At 40.9% G+C, this 21,340-nt stretch overlaps 1 protein-coding gene across 9 annotated transcripts in view; it reads left to right on the top strand.

Annotated features, from left to right (window-relative positions):
* cep350 (centrosomal protein 350) overlaps window positions 1-21,340 on the top strand; it is a 206,232-nt gene that overhangs the window by 53,676 nt on the left and 131,216 nt on the right. For all 9 annotated transcript variants that reach the window (XM_078217956.1, XM_078217960.1, XM_078217962.1 and 6 more), the window contains exons 6-8: window positions 712-1,337; window positions 3,584-3,697; window positions 15,749-15,862. In XM_078217956.1, coding sequence (XP_078074082.1) covers window positions 712-1,337; window positions 3,584-3,697; window positions 15,749-15,862 — 854 coding nt within the window. The remainder of the gene's footprint in view (window positions 1-711; window positions 1,338-3,583; window positions 3,698-15,748; window positions 15,863-21,340) is intronic.

Below are 21,340 nucleotides of genomic sequence, written 5' to 3'. Positions count from 1 at the left end.
GCTTTTTGTCTTCTACATTGCATATCCATCGCTGGCGTATCATTTTAAGAGTGCGCAGAAGTTGTACTCCATGCCTTTAAATTTACCAAATAATAGAGCAGCAAATTCTATTTATTGAATAGTGGGCATGAAGGCTCAAGCTTTGATCCCGGTTGGGAGATTAGTAGGGGGTGGGTCTGACCTCAACTTCAGTGTCCACAAGCTAAGGGAGGTGAGTATACTGGGAGGGAGAGAATCATCCATATGTTCCCCATGATTACTCCCTAACGGTCCCAGCGAGAATTGTGTATCTGTGGGACAAGCCGAGAACTGAATAGCGCTCAATGCCAGTTCATTCCCAGAAAGTGTCCTCACTTGGGTGAGGGGCAGGTAGGCTACTGCTCCCAGTGGAACTGTATCCAAGTTGACTTCAATTTGGGAGGGGAAAAGGCAGTCTTAAAATTGAATGGAGCCATTTTGGAGGGAACAGACTATGTCTCAAAAATAAGAACCTGCAATTATGTAGCATCTTTTAAGTCCTTCATAATCCAATGATTTACTGTTGATAGAAAGTCACTGTTTTGCAGGTGAATGTTAGTTGTTTCTAATTTTTCTCACAATTCAGAAGTTATTTCCGTAATCTTTTCCTGAAATCGTCCTCAAGTTTCCTGGACTTGATGTAGAAAGTAGATAGGGAGATGAGTAATATTAACCTGTCTATCTCATTATCAGGGAAGTGGATGCCAGAGTTCCGCCCTACCTGACTGCAAGCCAGCTGGAAGCTCAGCGTCTCCTTTCTGAACTTAACTCCAGCGAAGTGCGAGGGAAGGAGAGTGAAATCAGCCACATGATATATGAACGAGACAACCGGAATTATCATTGCTTGGATGATGAGAGCACACGCTCGACAGCAGTGGACAACACGGAGGTGAAATATCTCAACGATCACTCAGCACTTGATGCCCTGAACAACTCCGATGCACTTTACAAAACTCTTGGCCGAGGTGTACCAGGACATAAAGTTTCTACTGCCAAAGGCCCCCAGTCTAAGGTTGCGAGCTACGAGTCCGACACAAAGAGTGATCGACCTTCTGAGCAGTCCCAGCTGTCCTCCCCAAGTTCCACATCTGAGTCAATGATGCAGAAACTGGAAATGATGCGCAGGAAGCAGCATGACGACAAGCTCGAGAAACTGAAGGAGCGGATCAGGAAGCAGCGGGAGCAGTCAGAGGAATCTGCCGAGAGGGACCGGCTGCTGAACTTCTCCGAGTTGCCTGCAGTGCCTGTCGTAGATTCTGCAGTTTCCACTACCAAAGTGAGAAAGGTTGCTGCAGCACCACCTGCTCCATCGTACAAAGGTAAACTGCTGGATGTGGACCCTGTATCCTTCTGTCTCTATCATTAATCTCTGGTTGCTCGAAGGTACAGGCTCGAAGGTGCCAGTGCATCTCCTTACAATTTTAGGGCAACCCTTGTTGCACATTTATATAGAAAACCTTGCCTTTGTTTAGCGCCTTTCATAACCTCAGAACCAATGAAGTTCTGTTGTAATGTAGCAAACGCAGCACCCAAATTGCAATGTGATAACGACTAAATAATTTGTCTCTTTAAAAATGTTTGTGGGTATTGGATAAGACTCTAGGTAGTACTCTTCCCTGCTCTTTGATTAGTGTTTTATGATCTATTAAAAATGGGGAGGGCAAATATGGCTCCAGTGTAAAATCTCATCCAAAAGCTGTGCGTGCAACAGTGCAGCACCCCCTCAGAACCACGCAACAGACTGTCAGCCTGGATTTTGCGGTCAAGTCTCTCAAGTTGGACATGAACCCAGAATCTTCAAACTTGGAGCAAGAATGCCCCTAACTAAGCCAAGGCTGCTACTGTGGTAAAGTATAAGACCTCATCCAAATGGTACTTTCAGAGAACAATTTTGTTAAATTTAGAAATGCACTGTACATTGGCATCAGTCAATGTAAACATGCATCCGATCATGGGGCACAATGTGTTGGAGCTCCACAAGGTGCCCAAAAGCCTTTCTTCATTTGAAAATATGATATTTGGTTCAATTGGAGTACAAAATGTGAATTTGTACCACTATTTATTTTTTAAGCCACTGAATCTGGCTAAATAAAGCACAGACACAGCATTGAACCCATCACTTTTAAATCTATGGTCTGCACTTTGAGGATTAGGAGAACATTGGACCTCCAGACCTGAATTTAAAATAACATGCTGGAACTTGATCAGTATCTGAGAGAGGCCAGTATTTCAAAACCTGATATGGCATTTGCCTATATTACCCTGCCACCTGACTGATTTGGACTGCTCCAACACTTTGTAGGTCTAAAGACTAAATGTGGTATCCAATTTGACCGCAAAGTATAATATCAGAATGATTATGTTGGTTTGGAATGTGGACCTACCTGAATGCTTGGGGAATTTTAGAAATATCTTCTGGGTTATTGTATTTCAAGATTGAAAATAATTAGTTCAGGAGATTTGGTTGCCGTTGAAGACTCTTCACCTTCAGTGTTTTGCAAAGCTCTGCTGTGAGGCTTTGGAATTGGGAATTGCTACACCCAAGCAATGCTTTTTAAGCTTGAGGTCCATGCAGTTTCTAAGATGGCTGCTTGTTTCATGAAAGCAGTGTTTTTTTAAGTTTGTCTAAGTGCGTGAGAGCAAGTGAATGCTATGTACTGTTCACAGACAACTTTTTCTCTTCTCCCCGAGTCCCTCCCAAATATCCTAAAGGACATTTGTTTCTCCTATTGGGCAAGGCTTGCATTTATTGTCTGTTCCGAGCCTACTGTAGAAGTTGGTGGTGAATTGCCTCCTTGAACTGCTGCAGTCAGTATGGATTCAATCTAGTGATTTGTAACTTCAAAGGGCAATTAAGAATCATAAATCACAGAATGGCAGAGTACAGAAGGAGGCGATTTGGCCCATTGTGCCCATGCTGGCTCTTGGGTAGGGCTATCCAATTAAGTCCATAAACTATACAACCCTCATCAATGCTCGCATTCACTTCATCAATGAACTCATTCAAGTTGGTCCAACATAATTTGCCATTTTTTGAGAACTTGATTTTTTTTAAAGATATGTTTTTCAGCCCTGGTTTGTGGATGAGTTATGTTCTTGCAGAACAATCTCATAGTCTCATATTCAGTCAATATGTGTGGGACTGGAGTTACATTTGTCCAGACCAGATAAGGAAGGGAAGTTTCCCTTCCTAAACAACCAGTGACCTACTTGGGTTTCTCAAACTGCTGGGGTGTGATTTGAACTCTTGTGTTCTCTAGAGTATAAATCCAGGTCTCCGGGTTACTAGTCTGGTAACATAACCACTGCTGCACTGGCTAAAAGTCTCAAGTTTTCTCCGACTTTATGATAATGGAATTCTAAATATTCAACAGTGCTTTAATTGATTATATTAGGGCCACATCCAGAAGGGTGATGCACTTATTTTGACCTTTTTCTGACAACTTGTTTTTTGGTTTTAAACAGAGTTGTCCCACGCTGATTTATGGATGAGATATATTCTTGCAGGAAAAAGCACTTTTTGTATTCCGTATTCTGATGCCTCAGGTTCTTATTTTCATTCCAGGTTTCAACCCCATGGAGACAAAAATCCGAACACCTGATGGCAAAGTGTGGTGTGAGGATGAATTGCACAGTATCAGCAGAGACCTGTACCGGGACTTCACAATCCAGTTAGCGGGTAGGAAACACTGTCTCTGCTTAGGAATACGGGACCAGGGGAGAGCTCATCTGCCCCTCAAGCATGCTTTGCTATTCAATCAAATCATGACCAATCTGTGTGTCAACTTCATTTACAAATATATAAATTAAGAACAAGAGTAGGCCACTGGGCCCCTTGAGCCTGCTCCGCCATTCAAGTAGGTTATAGCTGATCTGACTGTAACCTCAAGCCCACATTCCTGCCTACCCCAATAACCTTGTTAATACAGAATCTATCTAGCTCTGCCTTAAACTCTGCTTCCACCAGCTTTTGAGAAAGAGAATTCCAAAGACTCACGATCCTCAGAGAAAAAAATTCCTAAATTCTGCCTTCATTGAGTGACCCCTTATTTTTAAACAGGGACCTTGAATTCTAGATTCTCTCAAGAAGAAGCATCCTCTTCACAACCACCCTCTCAAAAATTCTCAGGATCTTAAAGGTTTCGATCAACGTGCCTCTTACTCTTCTAAACTCTAGTGAATAGAAATCTAACTCCCTCATAAGACAACCAATCTTTCCTTATAAGACAAACCAGTCCATTCCTGACAGAGATTGGTGGAGCAAGACCTTGGAGTCTTGAACACGTGAATGAGAATTTTGAAATTGTCGGTGCTGGACGTGGAGCCAATTCAGACCATTGAGCACAGGGGTGATGAGTGAACAGGACTCGGTGCAAGTTCAGTCATGGGAGAAGAATTTTGGATGAGCTCATGTTTTATGGAGGGTGGAAGTTGGGAATGAACAGCCAGGAGAGCAGGAGCAGCTTCACCATGTCTAGCTGGTGTGTCAACCTTCAAGGTTCTGTGCCGCACCATTTAATTCCCAGTGAGGTTGGGTGAACCAGGGATTTTTGACACTGGAAAAAGAACTGCTATCTGTTGGCTGTTTCTGTTTGTTTCACATTTGTGTTCAGTGGCAGAACAAGGTAACATTTAAGCCAGATTGTAGACCTTGACTGCTAGGAAGTTTATAGCAAGCAGGCTGACTTTGTGAAGTATTTAAAATCCACACATGTACTTGTCAAGCCAGTGTCCCCAATTACCTAGTTCCAGTTTGTTTTATTTTCAATGTATGCCCTGTCTATGTTTCCTATCTAACATCACAGGAAAGCTGTAAATTGTTTGGCTAGTGAGTGTTGCTGCTCGGGGATTGAATCTAAACAACTGGGAATTTAACTAATGTTAAAAATATTAAATACTAATAACAAGTAACAAATGAGTTCATGACCATAACTAACAGTAAGGATTGTTAGTATTGGTAAAGCTTTATTAGGGAGAGAGATGTAAAAAAAAGAAATAAGTTGATGCGTTTAAGTTTTTTAAATTTTAAGTGACTTATTGTATTGCTGCGGTTTAATGTAGGATGTTAAATGGTGGTGAGGAGGGTCATTCATTAATTGAAAAATAATTTAAAAAAAAAAGTAATCAGCTAATTAGGGAGTGTCAAGAAGCTGGAGCTGAGTGGGCATAAAAAACAGCTGGTGGGAGCAGAGCACAAGCACAGTTCGAAATGTGATATCAGAAACGAGAAATGACATTGACACAGGAGAAGAAGCTGATTGGAGATTAGCTGCTGAGTAATTCTACTTTCTAGTCTCCAGTTTATAATAAATAGTATTTAAAATAATGTTGCGGCAGGGAAGGGCAGTTCGGTCACGTGGAATGTGCATCTTGTGATCTGTGGGAAGTCATGGACACACTTGTGGCCTTGATGATCACAGACAGGAAGTGTCACCAGCTGCAGGAATTTGAGCTCTGTGTTTTCGATCTTGAATGATGGCTGGAGTCACTGGCGCCTCTGTGAGGTGGAGAATTACATGGATAACACTTTTAGGGATGTGGTCACAACTCGGGTTAAGAGAGCTCAGAAATGAAATAGGTGACCACCAGACAATGAGAAGGACTTTGCAGGCAGTGCTGGATTCCCTCGAGTCCATCTTGCTCATTGTACACAGGTGAGGATGATGGTTCCTCAGAGGTGTGCAGCCAGAGTCAAGTTCATGGTACCACGAATGGTACCAGGTGAATCAACTGCACAGAAGGGGATTAAGAAAAGTGGAAGTGCAATTGTTGCAGGAGTTTCAATAGTTTGGAGAACGGGTGTTTCTGCAACAGTAGACATGACTTCAGGATGGTATGTTACTTACTTTGTGTCAGGGTCAAGAACGCTGCTGAGCTGCGACAGGAGATTCTTACAGGTGAGGGTGCACAGCCAGAGGTCGTGGTCCACATCATTGCCACCAACATAGGTGTAAGGAGAGGTGAGGTCCTGTAAGTAGATTTTAGAGAACTAGGAAAGAGATTTAAAAACAGGACTTCAAAAGCAGTCAGCTCAGAATTACTCCCAGTGCCATAGGTGAGTGAGTGCAGGAATAGAAAGATAGAGCAAATGAACACATGGCTGGAAAGATCATGCAGGAGGGAAGCCTTTAGATTTGAAGCACTGGGGCCGATTCTGGAGCAGGTGGGGCCTGTACAAGGAAAAGTGATCCAACCATGGCTGACAATAGTAGTTAAAATAAACTAGGCAAATTCAAAATAATTGTTAAAAGGACTTAAAATGATGAAGAAAGGTTTTTCACCCTGGGGTTGGTTGACTTCTGGATCAAGCTTGCTGAGGCAGGTGGTGGCAGCAGGTTCAAAGTATTCAAAAGAGAATTGCATTGCCATCTGAAAAGAGAATATGCTAGATTATTAGATGTAAGGCAGAGTGGGACTCGGTAGACTGCTCTTTAAGACAGTCAGTGCAGACTTGATGGGCCGAATGTCCTTTTCCTTCAGTGTAAAGATTCTGTGATTCTACGAAAAACATAAAAATGGAATGTAAACGCTTCTGTAGGTATATAAAAAGGAAAAGGTGAGCAAAGATAAATGTGGGCCCATCACAGGCAGAGACAGGAGAGTTTAAATGGGGAAAATGGAAATGGCAGAGAAACTAAACAAATACTTTGTTTGTCTTCACAGAGGAAAAAAACAAAAAATCTCCCAGAAATAATAAGAGAACCAAGGGACTAAGAAGAATGATGAACTGAAAGAAATTAGCATTAGTAAAAATATAGTAGTGGGGAAATTAATGTGACTGAAAGTTGATAAATATCCTGACCTGATGCTCTTCATCCCAGATTATTGTAAGAGGTGGCTGTAAAGATAGTGGATGTATTGAGGCTAATCTCCCAGAATTCTATAAATTCTGGAACAATTCCTGCATATTGGAAGGGAGCAAATATCACCCCACTATTCAAGAAAGGGGGGCTGGGGGGGAGAAGAGAGAAACAGGCCTGTTAGCCTAACGTCAGTAATAGGGAAAGTGCAAAAATCTTTTATAAAGGACGTGGCACTCAAACTCTTCAGAAATAATGGTAGGATTGGGCAGAGTCAACATGGATTTATGAATGGGAAACCACGTTGAAATGTTTTGAGGATGTAACTAGCAGAATGGTTAAGGGAGAGTCAATGAATGTGGTGTATTTGGATTTTCAGAGGGCTTCCAATAAGGTCCCACATAAGAGGTTAGGAAACAAAATTAGAACGCATGGGATTGGGTAATGTACTGGCATGGATTGAGGACTGGTTAAAGGACAAAAATTAGGCACAAATGAGTCATTCTTAGGTTGGAAGTGTGTGACTAATTGGGTACTGCAAGGATCAATGCTGGAGTTGTTCACAATCTATATAAATGATTTGGATGTGGTAATAAAATGTAATATTTCCAAGTTTGCTGATGACGTAAAACTAGATGGAAATGTTACTTGAGGGGGTTGCAAAGAGGCTTCAAGGGGATTTAGGCTCAGCAACTGGACAAGAACATGGCAGATAGAACATAATGTGGAAAAGTTTGAAGTTATCCACTTCAGTGGTAAAAACAAAAATGTAGGGTATTTCTTAATGATGAGAGGCTGGGAATTGTTGATGTCCAAAGGGACTTGAGTATCATTGCTCATGAGTTGCTGAAAGCAGTGTGCAAGTGTGGCAGGCAATTAGGAAGGCAAATGGCACGGTGGCCTTTGTTGCAAAAGGATTTCTGTACAGGAGCAAAGATGCCTTTTCGCAATTGTATAGAGCCTTGGTGAGATCACACCTGGAGTACAGTTTTAGTCTCATCATCAAAGGGAAGGATCTACATGCCATTAAGGGGGTGTATCAGAGGTTCATCAGACTAATTGATTGTCCTCTGTAGAGAGATTCAAGAGACTGGGCTTCTATTCTGTGGAGTTCAGAAAAATCAGAGGTGACCTCATTGAACCTACAAAATTCTTGCAGGACTCGACAGGGTAAATGCAGAAGGATGTTTCCTTTGCTTGTGAGGTCTAGAATCAGGCGATACAGTCTCAGAGACCATTTAGGACTGAGACTTCTCTCCAATGTGAAAAAAATGCAGTGTTGTTTCCCAGGGATGTGTGTTGGGACAGTGATCTCTTCTGGTCCATGTTAATATGGCATGGGTATAGAGGCCACAAATTCTGAGGGGGTGATTTACTGGCTCGTCATGCTGGTTGATTGGACGAGAGGCGAGAAATTGGGTTTGAGCCCGGTTTTTCACCTCTCGTGATGTTACCGGCTCCATTTTGCCGACGCAATCAGCTTCATGCCCATAAAGGGGTGGGATCAGCCAGGCCAACCATTTAATGAGTGGAGACAGAGATCAGCAGGGTGGCAATCTTGAAGGGGTGTTGCGACAGTGCACTGGGAGATGTCCACACAATGGTGCCCCTAGAACTCAGCTTCCTGGTGAGAATAGGTTCCGCCCCCTTCCCTCGCTGGCGAGAATCACATCTGAGCTCTTTTTTTCTAAGTGCCGTATGATAGTGTCTGGCAGCTCATCCGAACAATGGGCGCGATTCTCTCCTGTTTTCACGCTCGTTTGACACTTAGAATTTTTTGATAACATTGCTCCTACAGATGACGCACAACTTGGAAATGTGAGATTTGGACAATAATATAAAGAAGTTATAGAGAAAGGTGAATGAAATACACCAGGCAGGAATATTTAATGCCAAGAAGTGTGGGAAATAATGCATTTCTTAGGAGGAATGAGAAGATGAAACATAAATGGGACAGTTTTAAAAGTGGCAGAGGAACAGAGAGACCAATGAGTGTATCAAAGCATTTGAAGCTGGCAACTGAAGTTGGGAAGTCAGTTAATAAAGCAATTCGGATCTGTGGCTTATTAATAGAGTGCAAAAACCAGGAAATTTACTGAGCCTTTATAAAACAGTGGTTAGGCTTGAACTACAGTATTCTATTCAATTCTGGACACCTCACTACAGAAAGAATGTCAAAACTTTAGAGGAGATTTGTTAGAATGGTATTAAGGGGCGAAGGACTTGAGTTACATGTAGAGACTGGAGAAATTGGAATTGCTCTGAGTAGTAAAGGTTACGTAGAGATTTAATATTAATATTAGAATAATTAAGGAGAAACTGTTCCAATGACATGGTCAGTAATCGGGGCACAGATTTAAGAAGATTGTCCTAAAGATAATTAAGATAATTATCTTGAAAAAGGGGGGAAAAAATCTACAGGGCCATAGGGAGGGAAGAGGGGTGGGATGAATTAGATAACTCGTCAAAAGAGCTGGAACAGCTATGAGGGACCGAATGCTCTGACTTGGTAATAAGAAATGTGGCAGGAGCTTTATTTTTGTGTGGTGACAATGCAGGATAGATTACTGGTGTGAGTGGATGGGGAGTGTGGGTGGGGTTGGAAAATGGTAGCTGCAATTCAACCGCAGCAATTATGAGCTAATGCATTTTGTTCAAAAAAACCGAATAATCGGAGTGAAAATGAAGAGCTGAGGGGATTTGTAGGGGCAGATTGACAGGACTTTAAAGGCAGTACCTTGGTTTAATAAGGCTGTAAAATAAAAAGCTAATGAAGTTCTCAGTTTTATCATCCTGTACAGAATATAAAAATATTGAAGTAATGATGAACAGATATAATATCTTACCAGGTCTTCAGCATTCCAAAGAAAAGCCATATCAGATTTGAAACGGAAACTGTTTCTCTCTGCACAGATGCTGCTCGAATTGCTGTTTTTTTTCTAGCCCTTTCTTAATACAGTGGAGCCCTGATTTAATGCGCCCCAATTTAGCGCGAATTCGCATATAACGCGATGGTGTCATTGGACCCTTTTTTTTCCGCTAATAATTGGCAAATTTAGCGCGACCCTGCTTTTATGGACCCCAACCATCGTGTTATAACGGGGCTCCACTGTATCTTAAATTCTCAGTTATTGAGTAATGCAACATTGGACAACAGACTATAGGAAGGATATTGAGGTGTTGGAGAGGATACAATGCAGGTTCACGAGGAAGCTGCCAAATGTGAAAAATCCCAAAAAGCTTGAAAAACACTTGGGGGCATTAGAAGTGTTTAAAATTTTCAAAGGATGGGACAGGGTAGAGACTGTTTTCAATAGTTGAGTTGAGAATGAGGCCATAAGTATAAGGTTGAATGTAATAGAATTTGAATTAGGCAACAATGTTATTTGTGAGGCTGTGGAATTCACTTCCAGGGTTTGTGGTTGAAGCAGAAACAATGTCTATTCAAGAGGTGGATGAAGGAAATGGTGTTGAAAGGGATTTGAGAATGGGGAAGGGGAGTAAATGTGACTGGGATTATTTGCCCATGTGGAGAGTAAATGTTGACACAGATGAGTTGGGCTGATGACCTTTTGGCCTGTTTTAATTTTATGTATTTCGGTGAACCCAATCTTCACCTGATATCAATGAGTGTATAATTTCCAGTAGGGAGTGCAGCTAATTGTTTTGTTCCCCTCGCTAACTTCAATGTGCGGAAGTCAGATAGAGAGCAGTAAGCATTTCCCTGGTTAAGCTCCAGAGACACTAATACTTCTGGCTTGTACAGCTGAGAGCAACACTGTTGTTACACCTTGGGCTATTTGGGCCTTTTCACCTATTGCTAATTCTTTGCTTTGTACCAAGACAGTAAATTGAACATGAGGCAGTTCAGTTTCTTCCTTTTAAAAGTGACTGTTTATATATAGCTTTGCCAGTTTCTGGAACTGCTAATCCCACTGCAATGTTGTATCAGAAAACCTGCACTTTAGGCAGTGACTGCAATATTACTATGTGGTTGAGCAGCTGGCTCGGTCTATGTACAGTGGATGTTCAAATCAGTTAGTTCTGTAAAATTTAGAATATGGAAATTAGGGACTGGTTTAGTACTATATTGAAAAAGTCCTATGATTTCCTCCATGACCGTCTGGCAGTTTTTTGTGGGGAGGTATATATATGATAGTGTACTGTTTCTTTAGATAAATGTAGAAATGGTTAAATAACCTCAAACCTTTTAGTGAAAAGAGGAATCCATTCCTTGACATCAAGCGTCGTACCTGTACTGCAATTGTCGAGAACACTGCTGTGTAATATAAAACCACAGTGTTTAGCTTTTATGCTTGTCTCTGTAGGCTCTTCAGTTGGTGATGTATACATTTTTAAAGATTTCCTCAGTTCAGATCTCTTGGTGTTCCCCAAGTGCTCTTCAAGTGTGGCTTTGTGACAGGTTCCTAGTCCGTGCATCAGAGCCTGGGAACCCACGCTTCTTCCATCCCCTTGTAGGGATGCACATACTCAGTGTAACAGATAATATCTAGAAGCCACTGTGCAGTAAATCCTGGTACCATTGTGGCATCTGGTGCACTGATAACCTTTTGCAGCTAGCCGGCCTTTGGTATCTCCGGTTGTTTGAGGAAAAGGTTTTGGAATCCTGCTCCTGATTGTCATTCCCACTCACGATTCTGCTGCTGAATGATGTTGGAAAATAAGATTGGATTTATGATGTTTCCCCCAGCCCACTGTGAACAAACCTGTTGATATGAACTAAAAAAGGCAAATCTGCTGCACATGCTGGAAATCTGAAATAAAAACAATTGATCAGGCAGTATCTGCAGAGAATAGAAATTAGTTCATGTTTGAGATGACCTGCCGAATACTTACAGCATTTTTTGTTTTTTAACCTATTCATGTGCCCCACACTTAAAGGTCAGAAGAATAGAGGACAGTGCAAAGCTGCTGGTACCATGGAATGGTGCCCTAATACCAGTCTGTACATTTAGGATGGGCAGGGGAGACAGAACTTTTAGAATCTGCATCACTTTCTGCTCAGGAACTTTGTGCTTCTTTGGAACTAATTCATTGACACATATACATCTTTAAACAGCAATTATTCAATACTGGTTGTAGGGTAGTTAAATTATCTATGTATGATTTTCATTGGAAAGAAGATTGGATCAAGCTGTTTCCAAGAGTTTTAAAGTTGCATGCAAAATAGAGCTACCCAATCTTGAGTGCTCCATTTCTGATTCTCGCAGTAGAAGATTCCTTTTTCCAATCATTAAATTCTGGTATTTTGGGCTTTGACGCATTACTGTTTGTGATGCCTTTTGAAAAATCTGGATGAGTGGGCACGTTTTCAGTTGGGAGCATCAATCTTTCTCGGTGCACTGAGTTCCTCTTTTGTATAGAGCCCCACAGAGAGCGGGACTAGCTTCCCATAGTTAGAGAAATTTAAACAGCTCCCTATGTCTCCAAGTGGGGTTTAGGAACTGGAACTAGACATGTGGAACACAGCTGATGGAAGAAGGGGTGAAGTGGTCTCAGGTAACTCGTATGGTGAGGAAGTGTTTTAAACATTTCAAAGAAACTCCAGTTCTTCTGGATCAACCAATTTTTGTTCTTTGCTTGGGTACTATGACATTGAAATAAACCATTAATCCCAAAGTTACTGACGTATTTCACCCTAACTACATCAAACACCTAAAACAATAATGTAAAATTTTTTTCAAAAGGGGAATCTGCTTGATCATCCTATTTTTATATGTCAGCTTTAACTTCACTCTTATCCATTCCAGCTCACTTACAGCAAAATACTGCGGATGCTGTAAATCTGAAATGAAAACAAAAAATGCTGCAGGTCAGGCAGTATCCGTGTGAGAGAAATAATGTTTTAAGTCATGATGACCTTCATCAGATGAAAGGTTCTGAAGAAAGGTCAACTTGCCGTTTCTCTCCAGAGATGCTGCTTGATCGGCTGAGTATTTTCAGCATTTTTTGTCTTTATTCCTTTAGTGAATTTTTTGCTTGCTCTGTCTCCCTGCTTCCATTTTTAAAAAAACATGTTTTGAAACCAAAAATATATTTTTTAAATTTTCTGGTTTGAGTCTGTCAATAAATCTAGAATACTGCTTCAAACAGCACTGCAGCAATAAGACGAAGCGCAGCTCTAAACTGCCAAACAAAAGCAGAACTTTCACAGAAGAATTAACAAATGCCACATATTGTGGGTAGTGCAATCTGGGGAAATTGGAAGCTTTCTCTTTCAGGTGAGCTAAAATGGGCTTTTTTAAAATCTGTGATTGAGGCTAGATTGGTCAGGTGGGGTACAGCGAGAAGCAGACAGTACTGCATGAGTACTCCATTTAAGACTGGAGAATGTGTTTTACAATGATGCCATCACTGCTTTGCACTTTTCTGTAAGAACTCTGATTCGAGTAAGGGTTTGTCATGTTAGTAGCTATAAGTGGATCAATTCAATAATCTAATCTGTTTTATTCTGAAAGTCAGACATGGATTCACGCCTCTCGAGTAAAATGCTGGTACTTGTCATTTGAATTCAGCAATTGGTTGCACTAATGGGACAGCAAAGTTTTGGGGGGAGAACATGAAAATAGATGGCATAGTTTCCTGTGGCTGTGTTGAAGTTGCACCCCAACTGTTTGCAGTGGAACTGCGCTGGAGCTGCATCAGAGGGTAGTGCCTGTAATTTCATGTCATTGTAACCAACCAGCAGCCAAGATATTATTGAAATCGTTTATGGAAAAATAATGCAATAAGTTAATATTGCATTAAATGCTAGAGTTATTGTCCCCTTTAAGCAGTTGCACTAACTTTTCACATCAACTGTTCCTTTTACACTCTAGTTCATTGTATATTCCTTCTTCATCGTACAGCTTTGATCAGTCTTGAGGCGGATACTAAAAATAACTTTTTCTGAACTGGTGCTAAATATAAGAATGTATGTAGTGGAATTAGACCAAAACTTTAAGAATGAAAGTGGGACATGGAAATAAATGTTTGGCTGCAGTTTGTGCTCATTTCATTAGTTTTCTGCAAGTATTAATCTAGTTCACATTGAGGCTTTAAAGATTCAAGTGTTCGTTCCTCCAGAAGAACTAGCCTCATGTCTCAATTAAAGCCGTGGAGCTACAGTATTAGCTGCACCATTATATGTCAATAGCCACTAGGTGGTCTTTTCTGATAGCTGGTTGACATAGCCGAATAAGCCAGGCTTTGGTTTAATCCTTGCTCACAGTTAACTCAGCATAAACCTCAATCGCACAGCTTGTCAAATCTCCTTGCCATCCTTACCTGGATGAAACAGGAGAAGCGTAGCCAGTTTTCTCACCGGTTGCTATCCAGTGGGAGGTTCCTGTATAGGGATTTCAAATGAGGAGGTGATTATGGTTCTCCCCATGGTTGAAAAGCCTGTTCAGCCGGGGGAGCCAACTGCCACTTGATACTTTTGGCTGGGGGGAGGGGAAAAGAAAGAAGTGTTAAAGTTACCCTCCCCTCAGCATAATCACCAGCTTGTCAGCCCATTGACTATTTATACTGTATAATAGCTTATAGTGCTGGGTCATCCTACTTGCACTGTGTTGAATTTGGCAGTGAAAAGAATTGAAACCAGCTGTAAATATTGCACAAGCATTCCTGCCCTGTATTGGCTCAGAATTCAGATTGCCATGGCTGCGCACGTGATGATGGACCCAGTGGGAACTGCAGCTGCCCAGAGCTATTCTAGTTGTTCAGTGGTGACAGTTTTAATGAGGCACCCAGTAAACTGCCTCTTGTAGGTTTCAGTGCTTCTAGAAGAGTATTGAGTGCTTTACACTAATTGCTTTGGGAGCACTTTGGCTGTTGGATGCAATATGAAAGATAACATTACTGTTGAAATTTGTTGTTTTTGCTCATTAGGGGTTGAAATGCGCAGTGCAGAGCTTGTATAAATTGCCCATTTGTGGGAATAGTGAGAATTCAGCATCCACAGATACAAGAAACGAGTTGAATATCTTTTATCATTGGTCCATTGTAAGCATACTGTTGACTATTTGATAGAATAGTACAGAAGCAAAGGAGGCTGTTCGGCCCATTGAGTCTGTTCTGGCTCTTTCAAAGAACAATTCAATTCCCCATATATCTTCAATTTCTTTTCCACGTAGTTATCCAATCTTGTTTTGAAGGCTTCCAGTGAGTTTGTACCTACCACCACCCTATCACCTTATTCGCTGCGTTTAAATATAATAGTTTTTCCTCGTGTTACCTCTGGTTCGTTTGCCAGTCAGCTTCGATCCATGCCCACTGGTTGTCAACACTTCAGCCATTGGAAACAGTTTCTCTTTATTTACTCTATCTAAACCATTCATGATTTTAAACAGCTCTATCAAATCTCTGACATGAGTTTGCACATTCTCCTCGTGTCTGCGTGGGTTTCCTCCGGGTGCTCCGGTTTCCTCCCACAGTCCAAAGATGTGCGGGTTAGGTTGATTGGCCATGCTAAAAATTGCCCTTAGTCCTGAGATGTGTAGGATAGAAGGGTTAGTGGGTAAATATGTAGGGATATGGGGGTAGGGCCTGGGTGGGATTGTGGTCGGTGCAGACTTGATGGGCCGAATGGCCTCTTTCTGTACTGTAGAGTTTCTTTGTCTTTCTATGTCTCTCTTCCTACCTCCTTCACTCAAAGGAGAGCAACCCAACTTCTCTGTCTATTCATATAACTAACTCATTCCTGTAAATGTTCAATGAAATGTTCAATGAAATGTTTTTGTACCCTCTCCAAAGTCTTCCTATGCCAATGTCAATTCATTGTACATGATGCTTTAAAACAATCATTGATTCCAATGAAATTATAAAGTGTACCATTATGCAGCTGGATTGAAATAACTTGGGAGTAAATGCAAGTGTATTTTGTCATGTGCCTATAGTAGTGAACCTTTCTTTTATTTTGTTGACAGAGGGCAGTAAGATCAAGGAAGCTGCATATGAAAAAACCAAAGAGAAGAAAATCACTAAACCTTTGCGGAAAGTGCAGAAAATAGCTCGATCGCCGAGCCCTGACACTAAACCAAGTGAGTGAACTAAATTTTCAGTTTAGGGGCACGAACTAACTTTTGTGCTCTTTGCAGACCATATATATCTGGATAAAGCAAAAATTGCATTCCTCTGAGCCTGAAATTTATACAGAAACAAAATGGAACATGTAAAATGGCACATAGCCTATCCTGCACAAATATTTCAAATCTTCTCAGAAACCAAAATAAATTGAATCTCTTTAACAAAGACCCCTGCAATGTGGTGACCAGAACTGCACACAATGCTCCAATTGTGGCCTCACCAGTGTTTTATACAATTCCAACATTGTATCCTTACTTCATATTCTATCCTCTGTCATTGAAGGAAAGCATTCTATATGCCTTCTTTACAACCTTGTCCACTTGAACTGCTGCCTTTAGGGATCTGTGTACTTGTACACCAAGATCTCTCATTTCATCTACCCCTCTTAATATATTTCCATTTATTATATTCCCTTTCACTATTTGACCTCCCTAAATGCATGACCTCACACTTCTCTGTGTTGAAATTCATCTGCCACTTTACTGCCCATTCCACCAACCCAGCTATATTATTTAGGAGTTTGTAGCTATCCATTACTTGGCCAATCTTTGTATTGTCTGCAAATTTCCCAATTGTGCCCTCCACGTTAATATGTAACACCAATAGTAAGGGTCCCAACTGCCAGCCCTGTGCAAGACCACTTGAAACAACTTTCCATTTGCAAGAGCATCCATCAACCATTACTCTTTGTTTCCTGTTACTAAGCCAACTTTTTATCCAGTTTTATCCATACATCATATAAACTACTGGCAGAAAATATTTACTAGGTACTGGTTATTAAAGTCTATTACAAGTGTGCAGTGGGGTGCAGCAATTTGCTGTGTGATCCTCTGATCTCTTTATCCGTCTAAAAAAGTGTTCTCGTGCTCTGACATCCCGAATACCTGGCCTTCAGGGCAGTCTCATCTCTAGTGATGCATTATATATTCGCACCAATAGATGAAAAAAAATCCACATTTAAACTAATATTCTATAGCTCCAAGATAATTTGTTATCTTAAATTGCTTCCACCATGCTACAGTTGCCTAGTGCTGTCTTGTGTTTGGAAGAATTAGTAGTTCATGCAAGATATGAAAATTTCATTCACCTACATGGCGATTCACTGAAGTTCAAGTGACACAAAAGTCAATGTCGGCAAAGTTGTGATTTCAGTCTCAAGTGGCTAATTAAGGTGGATAGATCCATCCATGTACACCTCTCGCATGCACATGCACAGTAAATGTGACAACGTTTGATTTATTTTCGCACTGGGGATCCTGACCAAATCTTTTTCTTGTTTGCGTATATATTATGAATTATCAAGTCTGTATGAGTTGTATGTCCTGCATTGTAAAATTCTTCTGTAGATTTAATCTGTTGACTTGTCCAATTGTTCCTTTTATAAGGTTGTTATTTACCATTTTTGTGCATTCATGGTATTCCTCTGCTGAATGTTTCAACCATTGTTTTGTTGATATTTCCTTTTGGAAAGAGTTTTATTTTCTGGGTTGGGTGATATGTTGTGTTAGGTACCTCTGAGATCTGGGTCCAAATCCAGTTCAGCTGCTTCCTTCTGACTGTAATCGGAAAATTAATTTTAGACAGTTTGTTCTGTTCCGAGTGGACACCAGTTGAAAATCTGTCCCTAATTCAGTACTTGACCACGAAGATTGGAGTGAAAAGAAAAAGTTAATTTGGTGCAGATAGGACTGTGCTTGGGTTGAAGTGAAGTATATTATTAAAAGTAAAGCTTGGGTGCAACACTTAAGTTTAGCTGTGCTATACCTGACCGTGGCTACATGGTGCTAACATTTAGTCCCAACAAATTGAGAGTATTTCATTGCTGTAGAACTGAGATCCTTTTTAAAAAATATTATTTAATTAAAGTTTCTCATTCTGTGTCCACTTGTTGTCTAAGGCACCAATGACTATTTTTGAGAATTGTGTTCCAATGAGACTTTAGATAATCGGATTCTGACAGTAGTCTCCATTTAACTAAAGAGTATGTGCCCAGCCTTTGACAATACAGTTGTGCAACTGGTAGATGGATGGAGAGAATGGTGGCCCAGAAAGATGGGTGGGTTAGTTGACACTGGTTAGTGGGTAAGGCGACCCTGAGTGTTGGGTAGGGACATCCTGGCAGGAATGTACAGGATCAGAAGTGATGATATTCTACTTCAGGACTTGAGCACAAATTCAAATTTGGGGAAATGTCGTAAATCAACGAGTAGAGATGAGGCAAGAGGGCGAGGTATTAATATGGCAAACGATAAACAGGCTCTGCCTGGAGGGGATAAAGAGGACAAATCTAAAGGTAAGTCAGCAGATAAGGCTAAAGGGTGCAAATGTAATAAAAGGGCAAAACTGAAAGCTTTGTATTTGCATTCACGTTGGTTTTGTAACTGCAGGATGACATAGATTGGGATCTGAATATTGAAAGGTACATGTTATTTATGAAGGACAGGAAACTAGGAAAAGGTGAGTGGAGGGGGATGGACCTGTTAATTAATTAATATACGAGTATAATATAGAAGGATGTCCAAAGCTAAGGAAACCCGTATGTAGAAGTGCATGGGTAGAGATGAAAAATGATAAATGCAAAAAAAAAATGGCAAAAGTGATTTGTGGGAGTGGTGTACAAGTCCCCCTTGCAGTAACCACATAGTGGATGTCGTCTATATGGATTTCAGTAAGGCATTTGACAAAGTCCCACATGGCAGGTTGGTTAAGAAGGTTAAGGCTCATGGGATACAAGGAGAAGTGGCTAGATGGGTGGAGAACTGGCTTGGCCATAGGAGACAGAGGGTAGTGGTCGAAGGGTCTTTTTCCGGCTGGAGGTCTGTGACCAGTGGTGTTCCGCAGGGCTCTGTACTGGGACCTCTGCTATTTGTGATATATATAAATGATTTGGAAGAAGGTGTAACTGGTGTAATCAGCAAGTTTGCGGATGACACGAAGATGGCTGGACTTGCGGATAGCGAAGAGCATTGTCGGGCAATACAGCAGGATATAGATAGGCTGGAAAATTGGGCGGAGAGGTGGCAGATGGAATTTAATCCGGATAAATGCGAAGTGATGCATTTTGGAAGAAATAATGTAGGGAGGAGTTATACAATAAATGGCAGAGTCATCAGGAGTATAGAAACACAGAGGGACCTAGGTGTGCAAGTCCACAAATCCTTGAAGGTGGCAACACAGGTGGAGAAGGTGGTGAAGAAGGCATATGGTATGCTTGCCTTTATAGGACGGGGTATAGAGTATAAAAGCTGGAGTCTGATGATGCAGCTGTATAGCACGCTGGTTAGGCCACATTTGGAGTACTGCGTCCAGTTCTGGTCGCCGCACTACCAGAAGGACGTGGAGGCGTTAGAGAGAGTGCAGAGAAGGTTTACCAGGATGTTGCCTGGTATGGAGGGTCTTAGCTATGAGGAGAGATTGGGTAGACTGGGGTTGTTCTCCTTGGAAAGACGGAGAATGAGGGGAGATCTAATAGAGGTATACAAGATTATGAGGGGTATAGATAGGGTGAACAGTGGGAAGCTTTTTCCCAGGTCGGAGGTGACGATCACGAGGGGTCACGGGCTCAAGCTGAGAGGGGCAAAGTATAACTCAGACATCAGAGGGACGTTTTTTATACAGAGGGTGGTGGGGGCCTGGAATGCGCTGCCAAGTAGGGTGGTGGAGGCAGGCACGCTGACATCGTTTAAGACTTACCTGGATAGTCACATGAGCAGCCTGGGAATGGAGGGATACAAACGATTGGTCTAGTTGGACCAAGGAGCGGCACAGGCGTGGAGGGCCGAATGGCCTGTTTCCTGTGCTGTACTGTTCTTTGTTCTTTGTTCTTTGTTCTTTGTTTAGTCGGATGGGAGCTTGACAGAAAGGTACGGTGATGATGGAGGATTTTAATCGACATATAGAATGGAAAAATCCGATGGGCAAAGGTAGCCTAGCTGAGGAATTCATATGTTTTCGGGATAGTTTCTTAGAATAGCATGTTCTGGCGTTGACCACGAAGCCTGAGTGTTGTGGACTTTGATGTCAGCCTTTTAATTGATCACAACTTTATCTTTCAAGGAACCAAACAAAGTCCCGTGACTTTGAAAGTTCTCTTAAACGTGAAAGTTCTCTTAAACAGCTTTTAATCAAGTTATATAGCTTTTATCGCAGGTCACAGTCTGTAAGTAGCTAGAATGCAGAATTCAGAAATGCACATGCAATTGTAGTTTTAAATTTGATTACAAGTAATTAGCATTTACTAATCACGTTTTAGGAATTATCTCTATCCACTCAGTTATTGATTAAGATTACATCATTCAGATATTAAAACCAATCACAATCACCTTCGCTTGCTTAATTATAATATCCAATCAACATGAAGACTTAATCCATTATTGTTACACGTTATCACTGTCCCAGCTTGTGCCTGTGTCTATATATCACTCCCTTTTTCTAGTTGCACATGTCTGATTTAATGCATTTTCTCAGCCTAATGGCCTTGGTGCTTATCAATGAAGATTTTGTAAGACCTTTTTTCATAGCAATTTGTGATTTATAAATTTGTGTGATTATTAACCCTTTCAATGAGGCCTGATATTCTGCAACAAGCTTGGATTAATTGAATTACCTCCTAATGAAGACGCCCTTGGGTATCAGCGATCATAATATGATTGAATTTTACATTCAGTTTGAGGGTCTAAGACTAGTATTTTAAACATAAATAAGGACAATTATGAGGGCATGAAAGCAGAACGAAAGTGAACTGGCAAATTAGGTGAAGAGATAGCTCAATAGAGATGTAGTGATAAACATTTAAGGGATATTTCAGAATGCACAGAATGGATACACTCCAATGAGAGAAAAATCCCAAGGGGCAGACGCACTATCTGTATTTAACTAAAAAAGTTACAATAGTATCAAACTTAAAGAAAAAGCATATTTATTCCAAATATGGTTGGCAGGTCAGAAGATTGGACTGAATATAAAAAAAGCAAACAATGACTCAAAGATTAATGAGGAAAAAGTTGGAGAACAAGCGAAAGCTAGCTAGAAATATAATGATACAGTAAAAATTTCTGTAGATAATTAAAAAAGGAAATTGTCAAATAAGTTTACCATTGGTCCTATATAAAGTGAGTCTGGAGAATTAATGGAAAGTAAGGAGATGACAGATGAATTTAAAAAGTATTTTGCATCGGTCTTCTCTGTAGGGGGTACGAGTAACAATCCAGAAATAGCTGTAAATCAGGAATTGGAAGGGAGAGAGGAACTCAAAACTACAATCACCAGGGAAGTGGTATTGAGCAAATTGATGGAGCTGCAGATTTGACAATTCCCAGGTCCTTTTAGACTTCCATCCCAAGGTCTTAAAATAAGTTGGTGTTGGTTTTAATTTTCCAAAATTCTCTAGATTTGGGGACAGTTCCATTAGATTGGAAATAGCAAATGTAACT

This window comes from Mustelus asterias, chromosome 8, assembly GCF_964213995.1.
Source record: "Mustelus asterias chromosome 8, sMusAst1.hap1.1, whole genome shotgun sequence".
Lineage (NCBI taxonomy): Eukaryota > Metazoa > Chordata > Chondrichthyes > Carcharhiniformes > Triakidae > Mustelus > Mustelus asterias.
The sequence above is the reverse complement of the archived record's forward strand: the minus strand, read 5'-3'. Positions and strand labels throughout refer to the sequence as shown.